The 21,457-nt window shown below is 43.4% G+C and overlaps 1 protein-coding gene across 1 annotated transcript; it reads right to left on the reverse strand.

Annotated features, from left to right (window-relative positions):
* Window positions 1-3,610: 3,610 nt before the first annotated feature.
* On the reverse strand, window positions 3,611-20,759 carry LOC149320498 (uncharacterized). The gene is made up of 4 exons (XM_089501033.1): window positions 20,610-20,759; window positions 16,298-17,285; window positions 13,517-13,634; window positions 3,611-9,949 (listed from the first exon to the last, which is right to left on the reverse strand). Exons 2-4 carry the CDS (start codon window positions 17,075-17,077, stop codon window positions 8,889-8,891), a joined length of 1,959 nt encoding a protein of 652 aa, XP_089357159.1. The 5' UTR covers window positions 17,078-17,285; window positions 20,610-20,759; the 3' UTR covers window positions 3,611-8,888.
* Between the last annotated feature and the right edge of the window lie 698 nt (window positions 20,760-21,457).

Here is a 21,457-nt window from a genome sequence, read left to right on the forward strand (position 1 = left end):
GGTGGGATGGTGCCTTCTGAGTCTCTGGTACTCCATGGGCATGGGGGAAGTAAGGTGGTGCCCTCTGAGCCTCACACAGCAGCTGCCTCACAGGACTTGGATGGCATGAGGGGGTGCCCCAAGTCATTTGCAAATGAAGGGTTGAGACCTTTCAGAAGAGAATTTGATGTGCAGAGTTACCTACGTTTTGTAAGTAACCATTCAGAGAAAGTCTTAAAAACAACAAAATCTATTTGGTCTAACTCCTTGGTCCAGTCAGTCAGTCTGTTTGCTCCAAGCCACAGAAATGATGCCCTCTACCCAATCCCCGCAAGAGTTTCCCACCACGGCTAGTGACAGATGTGGCTAAGAGGGTGAGCTCACATGGGCAGGCAAAGAGCAGCAGACACCACCACATGAAGTGAGGCTTCCTGGGGGTTTTAAGGGTCCCTGAAAAGAAGTTTCATGCAACCCCCATCCCCACAATGGTCCTAAAGGCCATCATCTCCCCTTGTCTTTCTTGCGCACTACTACTTCTTACTGCCTCTTTCCCCGTTGCCACCCACCTGCTGCCCCCTTTCCCCTTCACCCCTCCTCCTGGATTGTTCCACTGTCCCGGCAGGCTGACGTACTGCTCACTTTGGGAATCAGTGGAGTAGACCCCCAGCGGTTGTGAATTTGCTTCAGGTTTTAGTTTGAACTCTTCAGAGAGTTATCCCAAATAGTACAGCACCATGGGTAGTTCCTTTAAAGTTGGATGAGTGTGGGCATAAAAGGTGGATCTTTTGTAGCAGATGAACCATCTGTGGCCCTGGGATCACGAGACCCCCAAGACTGGCTGGAACTGTGACTCCTGGGTACATACGCCTCTTTTTGGATGGGTCACAGGGGGCTATTCTTTAGCTTTCTGTGTCCCATCTGCAACTTCCCCTCTTGGTAGTTCTCAAGCCCTTAGAGGGACTTGCTGTTTGTGATCAGTGTTCAGTGTGAAAAGGAGTACAGTGATGGAGGGAGGCAATTCAAGGGAGGAAGGTGCAGCTGGTCTTGGCTTAAAGGGGAAGGAAAATGAGGGCACACTCCATCTGGGAGTGCACTCTTATTTCTTTCTCCTTTGCATCAAATAGCAATAGCAAGTACATTTCTATACCACTTATCAGTGCACTTAAGCACTCCCTAAGTGGTTTACAATGTGTAAGCTAATTGCCCCCAACAAGCTGGGTACTCATTTTAGTAACCTATGGAAGGATGCAAGCCTGGGTGGAGCCTGAGCCCCTGACTGGGTTTGTGAGTGAGTGGTTGCAGTACAGGCATTTAACCCCTGCATCACCAGGACTCTGGTTAAAGACCAGTTGCATCTTCTTCTTGTGAGTTGCCACCTCTTCCCATCAGTAAGCAGACAGATGCGGGAAAGGGGAGGTCACAGATGACCCAGGACTGTTTTGTAGCCTGTCCCCATCCTAGGAAATCCTCTAGGAGCATCCATTCACCTTTTGAATAGGTTGCAGGGCTTTGTGTACTATTTAACATTAAACAAAAAAGACAAATCTAGGACTTAAACCTAGTGTTTGGGGTCATTCACGTGGTGTTTTTAGTGCGACTATGCGAATAATTGCACTCACGCATTCTGGGTTTGTTGTTCACACTATGGAACTGCATCTCTGTGAGTTCTGTTGCTCACATATCTGAACTCAAATAAAGATAGAGTTGAAGATGTGAATATATTCAAAGCACGTTTAAAGAATGCAGAGTTTTATCCCGGTTTATCTCAGGCCTATTTGCATGTTATGCACACAGCCAAGAATGCAAATCTTTTAGAAAAACTCAGTAAAACTCCCGAGATCGATTACCATGGGTGAGTGGCGTCCCTAGGTTTGGTGTCACCTGGTGCAGTCATTCATGGTGTCACCCCCCTCATTGACTGTGTCTTCCCATTTCACACCATACAGAATCCTTAATAAAAAAAAAATTGCACTGTTACTCACAAATCATAATTAACATATATCATGGAATCTCATGCTAATAGTTATGATATAAACAACTAGCAAAATTTATATTAAAATTAAAATCTGGCCATGGAGGGAAAGGTTTAGGCCCAGCTCCATAGGGCCTGGCCTCGATTAAGAAGCAGAGCCCTGCCTGCAGTCCATCTGCCTTGGTCCAGGCCTCAGAGGGAGAGAAGAACTGCTGGACCTGATCGCCATCACCATTCCTTTCTCCTTTTGTGTCATGTCTTTTTAGATTGTAAGCCCGAGGGCAGGGAACTGTCTAATAAATAATAATAATAATAATAATAATTATTATTATTATTATTATTATTATTATTATTATTGTAAGCCACTCTGAGAGCCTTTAGGGCTGAAGGGCGGAGTATAAATACAGTAAGTAAGTAAGTAAATACAGTAAATAAATAAATAAATAAATAAAGGCTTTAATGTATAAATTATACAGTGCGCCCTTCCCTTACATGGGGGATCCATTCCTGACCCTCCTGCACGGAAAAAACGCAGATGCTCAAGCCCCATTCAAATGCCCGTGGTGTTGTGGCAGCAGTGCACAGGGAGCACGCCACGGGAACACGCGCCATTGTTTCCTTCCAGTGCGCGCCTCCCTTCCTTCTGTCGCGGCTTCCAGCATATGCTGGAAGCCACGTAAAACACGCCTGTGTATAACGTGGGCACACTGTACCTTCAAATGACAATACCTTATGCATAACCTAAATGTATTTACATGTACATAGTGAAGATTTGGTTAAAATGTAATAGGTTTTTTTCAATGTTAATTTTTTTTTAAAAAAATTAATTAAAAATTTTGAAATTTGAAATTTTAATTTTAAAAAGTTCGGGGGAGGCTCCTTTCTTTTCCCACTGAGATTCACCTCACTCCCACCATCTCTTAAAGCATTTTAAAGAAATACAGGCAAATGCCACAATGTTTCTGCCAAAATACAGGTGTTTGAACAGAAGTGGTGTCGCACTCTGCTAGTGATGCCACTGCCCTGGGTTAACTGGGGTTTTTAGCAGCTTCATCTCTCAAATTTAAGTAGATGCATTCAAAATGCACGTGATCAACAAATATTCAACCCTGATTCTACCTGAGTTATTTTCACTGACTGAATAACCCCATAGTCAAAACTAGACTACACTTCAGGCCCTGGGGGAAAATCTGGCCCTTCTGGGATCCCAGTCTGGCTACCAAAATGGGAACAACCCCTTCTCTATAACACTCTTATTTGATGGTGTTTTCCTAGCTTTTGTACAGTATTTTCCCCATTCTAAAAAAATGCAATCAGAATCATAGAGTTGGAAGAGACCAAATGGCCATCCAGTCCAACCCCCTGCCATGCCATGCAGGAACTCTCAATCAAAGCATCCCTCTCCTAAGGATTAGTTAAGAGCAGCTAAGATCTTTATGCTGGCATTTTTGATCCCAAAAGTAGCAATTTCTCTTTCTTTCTTTTTTTCTAAGTCAATAACAAGCCAAATGTCACTTGATGCCACTGTGAATGGTTTAAAGCAAGGGCAGGGGATCATGTTTACCCTGCTATCCAATGAAAACAGTATAGAATAACTCAGAGAAAAAAGCATCAATACACTTAAACAACTCAAGTTATTTATTCAATGGAGATCCCAAAGACATAAGAAGGCATTTAGAAATCAAAGTATCTAAAACCTGACCCTAACTTTAAATTTTCATAATAGCATTAAGACCAATGATTTAGTACAGTATTTTCCTCGAAGTGCACAAGTATGACATACAATAGTTCAAAAGTCCTTACAACAGTCCTGTGAGGCAGGACAGTGTTTTCACCCCTTTATAAGCATGGGGTATGTGCGCATGATGCGGCTGGTAGTAAATACCCATTGGCTTCACTGAGATTTGAACAAGGGATTGCCAGAATCCTAGCCCATATTCTTGACTGCAGGGCCAAAAGTCTCTGGAAGAATTAAAAAGCCCGTTTTTCAGAACTACTCGTCTAGGTATAATTCATGGCTTAAAATCAAAACAAAGTTTTTTTTCCCAAGTTAAAAAACAACAATCAGATTCCACAAGTCATGGTGATAATTGGAAATGGTTTTCTTCGGTGGATTTTATTTCTTGCCATTTTCGGATGCTTTTCTAAACATTTTTATTGGTCTTACTCTTTTTTAAAAATATATTTATTTATTTTGCAGTTTTGGATGAGTCTTTGCAAATTTTCACCATGGCCACTGGCACGTTTATTGGTTCTTCAACAGCACAACTGGGAGGCCAGCGATTTGTGGTCTGACCAATTGTCTCTGATGCCATTGCTGAGTATGTGAACATGTGAGTCAATCACAATGCAGATCTCTGGCTGCAAGGCATAAATATTTGCCTGCAGGTAGACTTTAAAAGGAAATGGAAACACAGGAATGCCTTAGGTGTCAATAGGGCACTGTTGTTGTCGTTGTCGTTTCAGACTTATGGCAACCTTATCACAGGGTTTCTTTTTGGCAAGTTTCTTCTTTTTACCACTGCTGTCCTCTAAGGCTGAGACAATGTGACTCACACAAGGTCACCCAGTGGGTTTCCATGGCTGAGCTGGAAATTGAACCCTGGTCTCCAGAGCTGTAGTCCAGTATTCAAACTGCTATACCATACTGGCTCTACCATGAGATTTTTAAAGCAAAACATTTCAATTTCCTCAAAGGGTTTCATGACATCTTTTCTGAAGTACAGTTGTCCCTCCATATTCGCTAGGGTTAGGGGAACAAGACCCCCGTGAATATGGAAAAAACGCAAATGACAAAAACACTGTTTTTACCTGAGAGGACACCTCTCTAGGAATCTCTAGGTCCTCCAGTGCAACTCTGTGGTCAATGTCCAACATACACTGACCAGAGAATGGCACTGGAGTAGCTACAAATGGTCTTTCAGTGCAACTTTTAGTTAAAGTTGACCACAGAGTTGCACTGGAGGACCTAGACAGTCCTAGAGTGAACATATTAATGAAATCCGTGAATAATCAAAGCCGCAAATATCAAAGCTGCTAATATGGAGGGATGACTGTATTTTCAATCAAGGGAAGCATTAACATTTTGGAAAATAACAACTCAGGATTCAGGGTCTACCATAGTAAATCCACCCATGTAATTTTCGTATGTAGGGGAATATTTCTACACCAGTGTTGTGTAGTGATTTGAGCACTGGACTAAAACTCTAGAGATCTGGGTTTGGCTATGTAAACCCACTGGGTGCCCTTGGGCGAGTCACATTCTCTCCGCCTCAGAGGATGGCAATGGCAAACCCCCTCTGAAGAAACTTGCCAAGAAAACTCTATTATAGGTTTGCGTTGGGCTCACCATAAGTTGGAAATGACTTGAAGGCACACAATGATACAAACACATACATGTGTGTGCGCATGTGTGTATAGTCGCTGTTGTTGTGTTCCTTCAAGTTGTTTGCAACTTATGGCAACCCTAGGGTCATCTAGTACAGAGGTTTCTTGGCAAGATTTGTCTGGGTGGGGGTCGACTTTGTCGTCCTGTGAGGCTGAGAGTGTGTGACTTGCTCAAAGTCACCCAGGCAACACCCCACAGAATTCTGGGAAGCACCCCAGAGTAGCTAAAGCCTTCTGTTAGGTGGGAATTTTCAAACAAGTAAAGGCTTGTCCTATTGTCCTTCCCTGGGTGGTTTGCTAGAGGTGGTAGGAAAGGCACCTTTTAATAGTACAGTCAAAGACAGACCCCATTGGAAGCATTATGTACAGGAGGATGGGCAACGTCTGTTGTTAGTTACAACTGTCAAGGTCCCTTACCAGTGGCTATGTCGGTATGGACTGGTGGGAGATGCAGTCCAATGACATCTGAAGGGGGATATATTCTCCACTCGATGTCAAAAAGGGTGAGTGGCAAATGGTTTACTTAATTCAGCGGTGGGAATCCTATGGTCCTCCAGATGTTGTCAAATGACAGTTCCAGGACCTAGTATTAGCTCTGCCAGATCCAGCTGATGGGTGCTGCAACTCAATATCAAGAATACCACATTCCCAACCCTTGACTCAGAAATGAGAAGTAAATGTACTCAGAGGTGAACAATCACAAGGCCTCCCAGACAGTTTTTGGACAGCAGCTCCCAGCATTCCCCACCATTGAGAACACTGGTAAGTGAAGTGCTCCTAGATGCTTCCAGAAGAGGCAATTCACCTCCTCCTCCTGACACCAAGAATCAGGGTAGGATTTTCTAAGGCCACAAAACACTTATGGAGGCGACATGTAGCTTCAGGGCTACACGTTGCCCTCCTTGTTGTATAGACATCAGGCAAAATGGCAACCCCACAACTACCCAGCTAAATGGACCCTGGTGACTGATACTATTGCAAAATTAAACTCAACAACATGGCCACCATGGGAAGTTCCAATGAAGACTTTGTGCCCATTTCACACTTTCTTTTGGCCTTTCCTCGCTAATCTGAATTTCAACGTTAGACTCAATGTTTGCATTTTTATTTATGTGCTCAACACACCTTGGGTGTTCAAGGCTATTGTTTTTAGAAGTGGGATCTCCTTTTGTCCCAGGAACATAAGCTGCCTCACTTCTCCACTCCAGTGTGGTCAACTTGAGAATAGCCCTGTTTTGGGCAAATCAGGCAACGGCTACACAAGTGTGAATGTCCCAAGCACTTGTGGTTTGCCTGAGTTCTTCTCAATATCATTGGTGCTTAGTTTCACTTTGCAGTCCATCCTCTCTGCATAGACTCTATGGTGCGTTTCATAGCTTTCCATTCCAGTCTGCTCTGCAGGATGCTCTTCACAGCTATCAAAGAGTTGGCCATCTTAGGTGCACACAGTTTATTTATTTAAACCTTGAGGTTGAAAGTGCTAAACATCTATGCTGTGGAATTCTGGAGTGGGGAGGTCTTGTAGCCACAAGAATACCAGAACAGCACGAACCAGACATAACTAAAAACATAGCCAACCGCTCTCCTTATGTTGAAGAGTTCCCCATGGTTATATGTTAACGTAAATCAAACTGCTAGCCCAGATTTGTTAGACCCATTGACTCAACAGGCCTTACATAAAAGTTGTTGTTTGTTGTTCTTGTGTACCTTCAAGTTGCTCCCCACCTATGGTGACCTTAAGGCGATTCTATCATGGCCTTTCTTCACAAGATTTATTCACATTGTGTTTGCCCTTGATGTCCTCTGAGGCTGAGAGAGTGGCCCTCTGGTTACCTAGAAGGTTTTCATGACCAGGTAGGGATTCAAAGCCTGGTCTCCCAAAGTCCTAATCCAGAACTCAAATCACTACACCATGCTGGCTCTTCAGCAATTGATTCAATGGATCTGTAGTCTACTTTGGACTAGGAATTGAATTTAGGGCATGAGTTAAAAATTATGTGGCCTTTCAGATGTTGTTGGACTACAATTTGCACTAGTGCTAGCCAGCATAGCCAATGGTTAGGAATACTGGGGGTTGTAGTTCAACTATACCTGGAGGGTGCTGTGGTTGTTACCTCTGACTAAAGACAACACTGATAAATTATGTAGAATTTCCTAAAGAAAAGGAGCGCCATTTCTCTAACCACCACAGTAATAGCAGCCAGTTTATCAACATAATTTGAAGGGGTTCCTCTCTTAATCCATACAACTCATTTTAAACTTGGACAGGGAAGCACTGGGCCTCATCCTAACATCATCTGAGGGCATTGCAGTCCTATTCTTGTTCTCCAGGGCTGACCTTCTGGAAATTCTTCCTCTATCTGTGTGTATGTGGATTTTGGATGCCACAAAAGTGGTGTTTGTTGGTCACATGTGGTCCACAGGCTACTCTTTCACCATCCCTTATTATTACAATAGCAGGGCCCCGAAATCTGAAGTGAGGAGCAAAAACATAAACCAAACTACGTAGAATTCTACTATACAAAAACCAAATAAGTGCTTTTGTCAGCCCTACTACTAATACTATGAGTCAATGCACATGCATAAATCAAATGGATGCCATCCTGGCTGTCCCGACCGTATAACCAGGTACACGTTTTACTCATTCACTTCTACTGCATAGCTTAAAAATGCAAACACTGAGGTCATTGGTTTCACTTTGCCTACAACTGGCTGTATATCAAGTGCTTATCCAAGAGGGAATCCAGAGGTATTACTTTTCCCATAATAATTTAACTGGGATATACCAGTGCTCACTAAACCTACGGTATGGGAGAATTGTGGGCCTTCCAGATGTTCTTAGGTAACAATTTTCACCATCCCAGTGTGTTGGCTGTGATGTCTGGTGCTAATAGAAGTTAGAATTGAACAACATCTGGAAGGGCATCACTTTTACCCCCAAAATCTAGACAAGGGGTGGGGAATTGTTGGGGACCCACATTGGACTCCCAGGGGATCTAGAAGGACTGAAACCCCCATATCTCCCCTCAAAATTGAACCAAATTTTACCTCCAAATGTTCCCAACATCCGCTAGTGGGTGTAGAAGATACTTTCACCATGCTTTCCGTCCTCTCAGTAGCACCCTTCCCCCCCCCCCAACAGAAAGTCACCTAATTGCAAACTTATGCTTATTTAAAATGGGGGGGGGGAAGCCTGCCTCAGGTATAAAACAAACCAGGGAAACAAAAAAAATGCACAGGCATTGCCTACTATACCCATACAGTATCTGGAAAAATCTGAGAGCAAGAAAAAACTGGGGAGGTGCAGGGGGTGTAAAAAAAAAAACAGCTCTGGGGGTTGCATGCACTTTCCTTATACCTGGAATGGAGCCACAGAGCAATGAAATGGTTACTGTTGCCTGCTCTGTTGAGCTCCTGGTTTTGATGTCCATGTCTAATAAGTTTCTTGAAGTGCTGTTGCAGCCCAGTAGAAGGGCATTACAAACCACTGGTTTACCACAGACGTTGCAGCCCACACTGAAAGTAAGGCAATGTTGGGCAGATTGAGCTTTTATGAGGCTTCGTCTGGTTCTTCCTCTATTATTAGCACATTGAGAGCGTCTCTGGTGTGGATCTTCTGATGTCTAACAAGGACCGCACGGTGAGAAAAGCTCTTCCCACAGGTTGTACATTGATGCGGCCTCTCCCCCGTGTGGACCTTCTGATGCCTAATGAGGACGGCTCGGTCACAGAAACATTTGCCACATGTGGCGCACTTGAATGGTTTCTCGCCTGTGTGAATCCTCTGGTGAACCATCAGGATTTGCCTTTGGCTGAAGCTTTTCCCGCACTCAGAGCAGGTGTACGGTCTCTCCCCGGTATGGACCCGATGGTGCTTGACAAGCTGGGAGGATGTGTTGAATGATTTCTCGCAGTCTGGGCATTTAAAGGGCTTCTCCCCTGTATGGGATCCCTCATGTATCATGAGACTGGAACTCCGGTTGAAGGTCTCTCCGCATTGTGAGCATTTGTACGGCTTCTCCCTCGTGTGGATTTTGTGGTGGTTGAGAAGCTGTGTTTTCCGGCTAAAGCTTTTGTTGCACTCTGAGCAGCTGAACGGTTTCTCTCCGATGTGGATGCGATAGTGTCGGGTGAGATCTGAGCTGACAGTGAAGCTCTTCCCACACTGAGAGCAGGTGTAAGGTCTCTCCCCTGTGTGGGTTCGTTCATGCGCAACCAGGGTAGATTTCAAGCTAAAGCATTTCCCACAATCTTTGCACATGAACGGCTTCTCCCCAGTGTGGGTCCTCTGGTGTGCAACTAGCACTGTGGTCCGACTGAAGCTTCTCCCACACACATTACATACCCTTTCCCCTCTACTTCTGCGTCTTCTCTTTATGACGACAGTTTGGTTCAGTTCGCCACTTTCTCCTAAATAAGGAAACAGTACATTCACATTGGAATCGAGGTAGTTTTTCCTCCCCTTTTCTGACTCCTTGTGACTCTCAGAAGCTTCTCCATCTTCCTGGGGCCATGGGCTTTTTTTCCAGGAGGGTCTGTGGCGCTTCACTGTTTCAGTATCGTCTAGCTGAGGCATATCCTCTTTGCTCTCTGTCATCCATTCATCATCCGCTGGAAAAGACAAAGAAACTCTACACATTATTCCCTATAGAAAGAAAATTATTAAATAAAGAAACAAGTACCCTACATATCAGAGTTTGAAATGTTTCTTTTTAATAGAAACTAGTTACTCAATTCATTACTCCAATCCCTATGAATCTGATCACTTTGCTACTACTATTATAACTCAGAAAGGAAACTCAGTTATTCCTTACTAACAAGTTACCCTCGTGGTTACTACTGTGCTATTACAAAATAGAAGGAAATACTCTCTGTTTCTCCTGTGTGGCCAATTCAGATATTGCAACTTGGGGGCTGTACAGACAGGCCAAAATAAAGCTGCTTTGGGTCACTTTTTAGGTATGCTGTTTAAATGATGCATGCGTCTTAAGAGGCCAGAAGCTGCACCAAAGCCACGTTCCAGTCCTAAGGACTGGAGCACTGCTTTGGCACAGCTTCTGGCCTCTTAAGATGTGTGTGTCATTTAAACAGCATACCCCCAAAGTGACCCGAAGCAGCTTTATTTTGGCCTGTCTTATGGGCTCTTGGATATTTTGAGGAAAATGCATAAGCTGTTACAAACAAGCCTTCTTGGATGTAGCACAGGGTGACCCTTGTACCCACCCCAGTTATCCTTCCTCTTCAGCCTCCCATTGCTCAGAATCAGTCATGAGTAATACACAGACAAATCTTACACTGAAAAGTAGTGGATTACAGCCTTTGATTAAAAGCAAAATGAAATTTGACTCTGGCTCTTTACTGTAAACCTAATTAGGTACCAAGAAAAACAAGCTACTTCCTAGCTCTGCTACACACAGGATGGACAAGCAGAAAAGTCATATGGGGCTAGCTCACTTTTTAGGAGCATGTGGGGGGGGGGGTTCCTTCAGCCTGTGGTATAAATTTGATTTTAGGGTTAGGGACCGTGCACCAACTGCACAGTGGTGGCGCAACAGTGTAGTAATGGTGCCGTCCCATCAATCCAGGTGCCGCCATTTTGTTGTGTTTTTTTATTACTATTTTTATTGGTTTTTTCCTCATGTACAATATACATACAAATTAACGTCTCAATATTATTCCTTTTCGTCTGTACATAGGTCTTCATAACTTCCATTTTTACATTTACTCCCATCTATCAATTCCTTCTTCCATATATCTTAATGCAAAATAAGGTATTATCTACATATGCTAATTACTTTTAAATAGCTTTATATATTTTTTTTGGTCATCATAAATTATTTAAATACCTTGTCAGAGGTTTCAATTTCTTTTCCCAGTAATCTGTTGATTTTTTATTATTCCAGACCGTTATTTTGTCCATCCAGGCACCGCCATTTTGACGTACACGACACGCAGTGTTCGCATGTTGCTGTGCATCGCCATTGGTGCACTCGTTACGTCTGCCCAGCAGCACAAAGAGAACCTGTTTTTTTCCGAGTTCTTTTTACTCCGGATGGATGCCATGCGGTCTGGTGGCTGTGACGTCCCTCCGGAGGGAAAAAGGCCACCGGCAGGCCGCCATTTGGGGTGGTCTGTCCTGCGCCTATAACTGTGGTTGCATCTACACTGCAAAAAATAATGTAGTTTCATACTGCTTTAACTGCCATGACTCAATGCTAAGGAATTCCGGGATTTGTAGTTTTGTGAGATATTTAGTCTTCTCTGTCAGAGAGCTCTGGTACCACAGTAAGTTACATATCCCAGAATTCCACAGCACTGAGCCATGGCAGTTAAAGTGTTGTCAAACTGCATTATTTCTGCAGTTCAGATGCAGCCTTAGACTTAAGAAAACATTTCAAATTTTTGGAATGGGAGGAAGATACAAAAGCTAGGAACATGTTCCCAGCCAATGAGGGTGTCTTGGGGAATGAGTTAAGGCCATTTGGAGAAGCCTAGTACTCTGAGTTGGAACTGGCTGCCATTCCAGGCTTCTCCAAGACTTCACTGAATATTGAACACTGACACACATCCCCGTTGAATCATAGAATAATAGAGTTGGAAGAGACCGCAAGGGCCATCCAGTCCAACCCCCTGCCATGCAGGAAATCCAGATCAAAGCATCCCTGACAGATGGCCATCCAGCCTCCGTTTGAAGACCTCCAAGGAGGGAGACGCCACTACGCTCCTAGGAAGTGTGTTCCACTGTCGAACAGCCCTTACTGTCAGGAAATTCCTCCTAATGTTGAGGTGGAATCTCTTTTCCTGCAGCTTGCATCCATTGCTCCGGGTCCTGTTCTCTGGAGCAGCAGAAAACAAGCTTGCTCCCTCCTCAATATGACATCCCTTCAAATATTTAAACAGGGCTATCATATCATCTCTTAACCTTCTTTTCTCCAGGCTAAACATACCTAGCTCCCTAAGGCGTTCCTCATAGGGTTGCCATAATTGTCCACTTTTACCAGGGACAAAATGTGGAACAAATTCAAGACCAAACTGTAGGACAACTGCAGGACAAAACTCAGCCCAAAATGTAGGACATTGAAGAAAAATGGTGGACCTTAAATGTCCTACATTTTGAGCTGAGTTTTGTCCTGCAGTTGCCCTACAGTTTGGTCTTGAATTTGTCCTACATTTTGTCCCTGGTAAAAGTGGACAATTATGGCAGCCCTAGGGCATGGTTTCCAGACCTTTCAACATTTTAGTTGCCCTCCTTTGGACACGCTCCAGTTTCTCAATGTCCCTTTTGAATTGTGGCGCCCAGAACTGGACACAATATTCCAGGTGGGGCCTGACCAGAGCAGAATATAGTGGCACTATTACTTCTCTTGATCTAGACACTATACTTCTATTGATGCAGCCTAAAATCGCATTGGCCTTGTTAGCTGCCGCATCGCACTGTTGCAGCTTTATAGATGGTAAATCATGGAGCTGGTAGTTTATAATTGCTAAAGATCATGATGATTTCCTGCCTTTTTCCCAGCCTGGGACTCAAGGCAGTTTAAACAGTTAAAAGACATAAACCTAAAAATACTATATCTAACAAAAACATTGTAATGGACTGATGCAGGTCCGTGAGCCACTGGCTGCCAGTTCAAAGACAGTTTCCCGGAAAGAAATAGATGTAGTCAATAGGGCACAAATAGGGTACTGATCTATGGAACATTGGGGGTGAGGGTGGGGAATGCTAGTTCCTCCATATCAGATAAGTCTGAGAAACACTAATATAGTACAGAAACAAGTAAAGGAACTTGAAATGTGTAGGTGTGACCCATCTCCTATTGCAATAGCTATGAGAGCTTCATAAATCAGTACCTAAAAGGCAATTTTACTTCCCTGGTTTCATTCTCAGCCTTGAACTGCTGAAACGCATCTATATAGCAGAGCTACTAAATACAAATTAACAATTTCTATGTCACTGGATAGCACTTAACATTTGGCTATGACTCTAACATTTGGCTATGCTCACTACACCCAAAAGGCCAGTGTGGCACCCAAAAGGGCTAGGTTTATTCCCAAGACCCGAGACACATTCCCCCACTCTGCTCCTGCATTAGATAGACAAATAAGAAGCATATGAGTAAGTCATCCAAGGAACCAGGACCATCAAAATGAACATATGTAAAGTCTTACTCTGTGAGCTGGTCTCGCTATCACTCTCTTGTTTGACCTCGGCACAAGGTTGCTTCTCTCTGAGGCCTGGAGGAGACTGTTCAGCCATGCAGAGATTTGAAGCTGCTTTTTGGATCAGGGCCAAGCCCTGAAACAAAACAAGAAGGAAATGTGTTCAGATAACAGAATAATGTGTGAAACTCAGAGAAATTTCAAGGGCCATAGCACACCTCTTACCTTCCTCTCACCAAGCATCTCCAGCTATCAGAGATGTGGGGTGGCAAATTCTGATGCTATATTTTTCCATGGAAAATTTTCTGCACCATACATAATCTATGTTTTATCCACAGTTCTCTGGGCTGCTGCACAAGGATCAAGTTACAGGATATGAAGCTGTTTCCTTAGAACAGCAGTTCTCAACCTTCCTAATGCCGCAACCCTTTAATACAGTTCCTCATGTTGTGGTGACTCCCCAAACAAAGGTCCCGGTTCCTAAGACCATCGGAAATATGTGTTTTCCGATGGTCTTAGGCGATCCCTGTGAAAGGGTCTTTCGACCCCCAAAGGGGTCACAACCAGCAGGTTGGGAAAAGCTGCCTTAGAAGAATGAAAAGAGTTGACAAACCTCAGAGGAATAGACTAACAAATGAACACATTGCTGAGCTTGTTTCTATTTTGCAACATTTCTTGCTTCTTAATCAGTCATACATATAAATAGTCAATAAAAAATGTGACCACTTTCTGTGCCCACAGACATACATCCATTCTCCAGTGAAAGAGTGTTCAGCTAGTTGCAATGAATCAGATGTCTTTCTACTGGGAAGCAGAGCACAGTGAGTGAGTAAAGCTGAAGGTACTGCAGTTATACCCCAATGAAAGAAAGTGGAATTATTCTTATATCATATACAGCTCTCTTTAGGTATATGTTATTAAAAATATTGTTCTTTTAGATGTAGTAATTTCTGTTAAATGTAAGGGAAATATACCCTATTCTTAATATAGTATATTATGTGTAATATAACTGCAATGTTTTTATAAGATTTGATGTTTTAGTTTTGAATGTGTTGGAATATGCTATTAAATCTAACATGCTAAAATCAGACAGCATTAAGTATTTAGAACCCTGGGAAATTTTCTGGGAAATTTTCCCGTTTTGCTCTTTCCAGAAAAGCCACATGACTGCCATGTGCAAACAATGAACACAATCTGATGATGTGTTTTGAAAATAGGTGGATGGTTGCTGTTGGGCGAGGGAAGGGGAATGTTTCTTAAGTAGCATGTCCCTGCCCAATGTTCAGTGTTTTCTTTCTATGAATCATCTCCAGAGTGAGCCTCTGATCATCTAACAGTTCATGGCTATTTTCAAAGAGATGAGGCATTACTTCTTCAACTTGTTGGGTACTCATCCCTTTTTTAATGAGGGCCCTCCATTGTGATGCCAGGTGGCTGTTCGCATGCATGTCCCACTGTGTCACCTGGTGTGGAAATAGCAATTCACTCATTCCTGAGGTGACAGCATGGTGCACAGCACTGATCACATAACTATTCTGACCTCAGAGTGAATGACTACAGCCATGCTAGGCAGCACAGTGGAATACAGTGGGAGCTTGCTGTTTTTGAAAAGCCACTGGATAAGCGCTGCTGAGGTCTGAGCTGCATACAGTTGCACTTGCCCAGCCAAAATTGAGTGTGATAACATTTGTGTTTGACTTTTCAATCCCACGTCTATCCCAGTAGGATTTCCAGGTGCAATAATCTCCTTAGACTATTTCAATCTAAAAGGAAAAGGAGGAAGAGAAAGTGTAGAATCTTTAAGACTGATTCATTTCAGCAGAAGCTCTGTGGATTCTGCCTTTCCTTCTCTTACCTTCTTTCATACAGGTTGTTAATGCTAATGGTTAATGTGCTTCCCTAGGTCTGATTTTTTTGAAACCTCTAAACCACAGTGTCCACCAACAAAAAAGATGGCTAGAAATGAGGGCTTTGGCTCCTACAAGTCTCCCAAAGCAGATATTCTACATTAAAACAAGTGACAAAAAGCTACCCAGAAGCCCTCCTATAAAGTTTTTTCAAAGAAAACTGGAAAGTTTTGGTTTTTTTGGTCCAACATATCCCACGGTAGGCTGCATACACACTCAAGTCCTACTTTATGCCAATTGTGCTCAAAATGTCCTGTGGATTAATACTGTCAACTCCTCCAAAGTGTCAGGTAGAGCTCTTTCCCAAGCCTGACAACTGTGACGTTGAAATGGAAAGGGTAAGGACAGAACCTGAGATGTTTCTATGCTTTGTTTAGGGCAAGGATGAGCAAGCGTGAGGGGTAGGGGCTACATTAGGCCAACAGGAAATGTGGAAGGCTGTACCACTTCCATACTCACTCTGCAAAAAACAAAAACAAAACTTTTTTTGCCCTAAATGAACTTTAGGGAGTATGGGGGCATTTTTGCCATGTGTTTGGGCTTCCTGACCATTTTCGGACCAGGAGAGATCTTTAAGTAACAGGAGGTGACTGAAAATAACTTCCTGCTTTGGGGGAAGGTCCTCCTGACTCCTCGTAGAAGATATTTGGAGACATTTAGGGACAATTTTTCTACCCCTGGTGGCCCTGGCAGCCTGCAGGCTGGACTTTATGCACTTGCAGGTCTTAATAAATCGATCAGAGTCTTGACTTCATAAGTTACAGTACCAAAGAGCCAATGGATGATGGGCTCATGCCAACTGGCACAATCTCAAAAGCACATTGCGAACCATTATTAAGTGGGCGGCCTTTCTCCATCCCATGTGGGATTCTCCTGTGAAAAGCATGCTCACCTCTTGTTCCAGTTGTCCAGACTCCTGCTGTCTCAGTAAGAAGTCTTCTGCCAAGGCCACCGCCTGGTCGCATGTCTGAGGGCAACCTCCCTTGACCCAACTCTGGATTTCCAAGGGAAGGATGGCCAGGAACTGTTCCAGGATCACCAGTTCCAAGATCTGCTCCTTGGTATGTCTCTCTGGCTTCAGCCACCGGTGGCAAAGATACCAGAGGCGACTGCAGGCCTCGCGGGGGCCCTCGGCCTCTTGGTACCGAAATTCCCTGAAGAGGGTCCGCTGCACATCCATGGTGACTGAGTCTTCCTTAAGGAGATCTTCCCTTCCTTTCCAGTAGTCCTCCATCTTTGTGCCTTCCATCTTTGTGAAGTCCCCTAGACTTTCTCTACTGGGATCTGACAATCCTCCGGACTTACAATAAGCATTAGGTGCCCCTTCAACGGAAGCAAGGAGAACCTTTGCATTTTCCCATGGTGGAGAACCTGATAGCTGTGGTTTCCCCCATCTGGAGTGAGAGGACAGTGTCTCTTTAAGGACCTGGTGAGATTCTAAAGGTTTCAACTCCTTTTTGCCTGATTCATTGATAATTTGTTCCGGGTCTTCCCTTTTCGGAAAGCTCTGGTCTTTCATAGCCTTCAGTTCATGAGTTACTCCTCTTTCCAATGCTACTTCTGATTTGAGTTCCTCTTGGTCTCTTTCCTCCTCTCCAATCTTTATCCCATGTTGCAACAGAGATCTGAATGAGAGACTCACACCTGGCGTTCTTCCCTTCTTGGCTGCCATTTTGTGTCCTCGGTCAGCTGCAGCTCAGCATGGGATTTTGTGGTAACAACCTTATATTTGATAGGAGATATCCCCAAAACGGCACAGCCCCTGACTACCTGCCCATGTGCAGGCTGGCCACCCAAGATCCACAAATCATTTTCAAAGGTTTTGGATAACAGGAATCTCGAGACAAATGTGCATCTCACACTGCTGTGGAGGTCTTGCCCTAATTTTTTAAAAAGAAAAAGACAAAATAAGATATTCAAAGACAGGAAAATAAGTCTATATAGACATTTATTTATTTATTTTACTGCATTTTTACCCAGGGCTGTGGAGGTGGTACACTAAACCTTCAACTCTGACTCCAATTTATCTATCTATCTATCTATCTATCTATCTATCTATCTATCTATTTATTTTTACTATCCAACTTAACATTTGTAAATTTATATGTGATTTTATATTGTGTGTAGATGATTTTAATTGATTTGAATTTTACTGAGATCTTTAAACATTTTTATCTGTGAGCTGCTTTGGGAGAAAGGCAGCATACAAAATAAACAAACAAATAAATAAATAATAAAAATAAACTGCTCCATAAATGGCAAATCAGTAATAACAATTTTGCTTTAGTAAAATGATACCACAAGGCATTTCATCAGTACTGCATGAATGATCAGTCCACTTAAATTGACAGAAGATAAAATATATTTATTTGATGAAACTTTTTGAATAAGGAAACTTTGTTAAATGTCTCTGACAGTAAGTCCACAACTCCATATCCCTGATTATATCCCACCTTTCTGTTAAAAAGAGGATAGGAATTACGCAGCCCTCCAGAAGTTATTGAAGTGCAAGTCATAACATCCTTCATAATTGTTTATTTGGCTAGGGCTGGTGGAACTGAGACTGAACAATACCTGGGGAGGGTAACTATTCCCATCCCTGCAGTCGACCAAGCCATCGTACACCAAATTCAGACAAATTTTGTCTGAATTTGGAAGCCAATCAGGACCAGGCCTGGTTACTACTTGGATGGGAAATTACCATGGAATACGCTAAAGGCATCAGATCTGACCATAGAAGCTAAGCAGAGTCTGCTCTGGTTAGTATTTGGGCAGGAGACCGCCAATGAATACCAGGTACTATTTCAGTGGAAGGAACTGGTAAAACCACCTCTGAGTATTCTTTGCCTAAGAAAACCCTATGAAATAGATGGGGTCACCATAAGTCAATGAATGACTTGAAGGCACATACACACACAATAGGAAAGAATCCTGTCTGAAACCCCAGAGAGACATTTCTGCCATCAGAATTACTAAAAACAGATTACACACACACACACACAAACCTATTACAGTGGGCCCTTGGTATCCACTGGGGTTTGATTCCATGGTCCCTCATAGACACGAAAATCCGTGGATGCACCAGTCCCATTAAATATGATGGCATAGCAAAATGATGCCTCATAGGAAATGACAAAATCAAGGTTTGTTGTTCAAAATCTATATTTTTAAAAATATTTTCAAGCCTTGAGTTGAAAATATGGTTCAATCTGTGGATAAAGAATCTGTGGATACGGAGGTCTAACTGTACTTCCCTTACGTTTAACAGAAATGATACCAAAATCTATGGTGTCCCTTATATGAAATAACTAAATTCAAGGTTTGTTATTGGGATTGTTTATTTATTTATTTATTGTGGTGGGGAGATGTTTTCAAGCTGTGGATGGTTGAATCTATGGAGGCAGAATCCGTGGATACAGAAGGCTGGCTGTAGTCTCTAAAATTAAATGTTTATAATCTGTATTCTTCATTTTGGATCAATGGGTGTCTTGGTTGCCCACGAGGAACTTCCCTTGGAGTGTGGTGGAATCTCCCTCCTTGGAGGTCTTTAAGCAGAGGCTACATGGTCATCTGTTTGGGAATGCTTTGACTGAGAGTTCCTGCATGGCAGAAGGGGATTGGACTGGATGGCCCTTGTCGTCTCTTCCAACTCTATTATTCTGTGATTCTGTGAAACAGCTTCCTAGTCACAATATGGTGCTGAACCTCTACAAAAAAGGCGGATTAAAACCCCCTCCATGCTAGCCTTCCTTAATATGATGCTCTTCAGACATGCTGGGCTCCAATGTTCCCTCTCTGAGGACAATGTTTGGAGCACACCCAGTTACTACAGCTCCCCAACAAGTTATAATTCATCAAATGATATATTCCAAACAAATATACATCTCTTTGTTTTTTCTGTTTTTTACATTATATATTAAGAATAAAGAAATTTTACAGATGGAGCACCTTTTCTTTTCTTATTATTTCTACTTCCTATTAATACAGTCGCCCCTCCTTTCTCGCAGACTTGAGGTCCACAGTCTTGATTATTCACGGATGGGCGACCTCCGTTACTTTTTAATGGGGCATGTCCCTGCGGTGAGCGCCCTGCACACATTCGCAGGCACACACCCCATTCAAGCCTATGGGGCTTGAATATCAGCGAGTCTCCATTTTCGCAGGCAGTTCTGGAATGGATCCTCCGCACAAACTTTCTCCAATCTAGACACTATAATTCATAAAATCATAGAATCGTAGAGTTGGAAGAGACCACAAGGGCCATCCAGTTCAACCCCCCTGCCATGCAGGAATTCTCAATCAACTTCTATTGATGCAGCTTAGAATCACATTGGCTTTTTTAGCTGCCTCATCACACTGTTGTCTCATTTTCAACTTGTCATCTACTAAGACACCTAGAGCCCCTTCACATGTACTGTTGTCAAGCCAGGTACCCCCCCCCCCATCCTACATCTGTCGTCTTTATAGGATTTTTGCAGATTTGATAATTTCCTAGTTCTCTCTAGGCATTTCTAAGTCCTCCAGTGCAATTCTGCTAGAAGTTGATCATAGAGTTGTGCTGGAGAACCTAATAGTTCCTACAGAAAACACTCCTCTAGCCATTCGTAGGTCCTGCAGCATGATTCTGTGACCAACCTCTGGCAGATGTTGACCATAGAGTTGCTCTGGAGGACCTGGAGTTTCTTAGCGAGGTGTTCTCTTAGGTAAAATGTATACTGTATTTTATTGTTTTTTGTCTTGTAACTTGCCTTGATTCTTTTGGGATAAGGCAGGATATAAATAAATTATTATTATTATTAAAAAGAACAGTGTTTTTATATTTGTGGTTTTTCCACATTCACAGGGGTCCTTCGCTCCTAACCCCAGCCAGTGTGGAAGGACCACTGTACATCTTGACACTTTAGGACACTGGATCCCAAACTTTGGCCCTCCAGATGTTTTGGGCTTTAACCCCCAGCCTTCTTGGCCAGCAGTCAGGAATTCTGGGAGCTCAAGCCTCAAACATCTGGAGGGCCCACCTTTGGGCATCCCTGGTTTAGGATCTTGTCTAGTTCTTTCATGGTTGCCCTTGAGGGCTAGCTCTCTCCAAACAAAATTGCCAATCCCAGGTTCCCACAGCATTGAGCCAGGGCAGTTAAAGCGGTATCAAACTGCAGTGCAGATGCAGCCCCAGGCAGTGCAGATGCAGCCCCAGCTGGACCTACCTGCAGTGCTTTCTCTCTTGCCTGCAGAAAGGGCACACAGTCTGAATTGCCAAAGGATCAGGGGGACAGCATCTGCTGGTGGATCAATCGATTGATGGATCTTGCTGCTTCCTTTCTTCTCTTTCTTTTTCTGCCCTGGGGTCCTGAGGCTCACCCTTTTGGGGGCCACGTGGAGCTCAGCCCAGGGAGACAATGCAGAAATTGGCTCAGAGCCCAGCCACCTTGCAAAAAACCCAGGCAGGGGAATGGGCACAGATGGCAGGGTGGCAGAGGGCAGGGCTGGTGGCTGGGGGGGGGGGCACTAGCTCTCCCTGGGCTGAGCTTCCCCTGCCACCCTCCAAAGAAAGGAAGAGGAAGGGCAGCCCAGAGAAGGACTCCAGAGGCCAGGCAGATGTGCCTCTCCCCTCCTCTTTCTCTCCTCCTTCTCCTCCTCCTCTTCTTCCAAGCCACTCTGGGCATCCCAGCTCTCTTGGGTTAACTCTTCAGAGCCCAGCCCAAAAAGAAAGGAGAAAAAGAAAGATATAGGGGTGTGCGTGTGTCTAGGGTTGCCAGGCTGAAAACTGGAGAGGACTTGACTTCTTCAGAGCCTGAAGGAAGAGACATATATTTTAATACTTTTATACTGTTTTTAAATTGTATTGTTTTATACTTGTTCACCACTTTGAGTCCCCAATTGGGAGAAATGTGGGATAATAATAATAATAATAATAATAATAATAATAATAATGTGTGTCTAGGGTTGCCAGGCTGAAAACTGGAAAGGACTTGGCTTCTTCAGGAACCTCATCCAAAAATAAGAAAAAGGAAGAGAGACACACATGTGAAAGGTGACCAGATGTCCTAAGTGC

This window comes from Sceloporus occidentalis, unplaced genomic scaffold (assembly GCF_023333645.1).
Source record: "Sceloporus occidentalis isolate IW3139 unplaced genomic scaffold, rSceOcc1.0.p SCAF_1, whole genome shotgun sequence".
NCBI lineage: Eukaryota > Metazoa > Chordata > Lepidosauria > Squamata > Phrynosomatidae > Sceloporus > Sceloporus occidentalis.

Coding starts and splice junctions, on each gene's coding strand:
- LOC149320498 (XM_089501033.1), bottom strand. CDS start 17,077: ATGGCAGCCAAGAAGGGAAGAACGCCAGGTGTGAGTCTCTCATTCAGA. Junction 13,635..16,297: donor CTGGACAACTGGAACAAGAG/GTGAGCATGCTT, acceptor GTTTTGTTTCAG/GGCTTGGCCCTGATCCAAAA. Junction 9,950..13,516: donor AGAGAGTGATAGCGAGACCA/GCTCACAGAGTA, acceptor TGTCTTTTCCAG/CGGATGATGAATGGATGACA.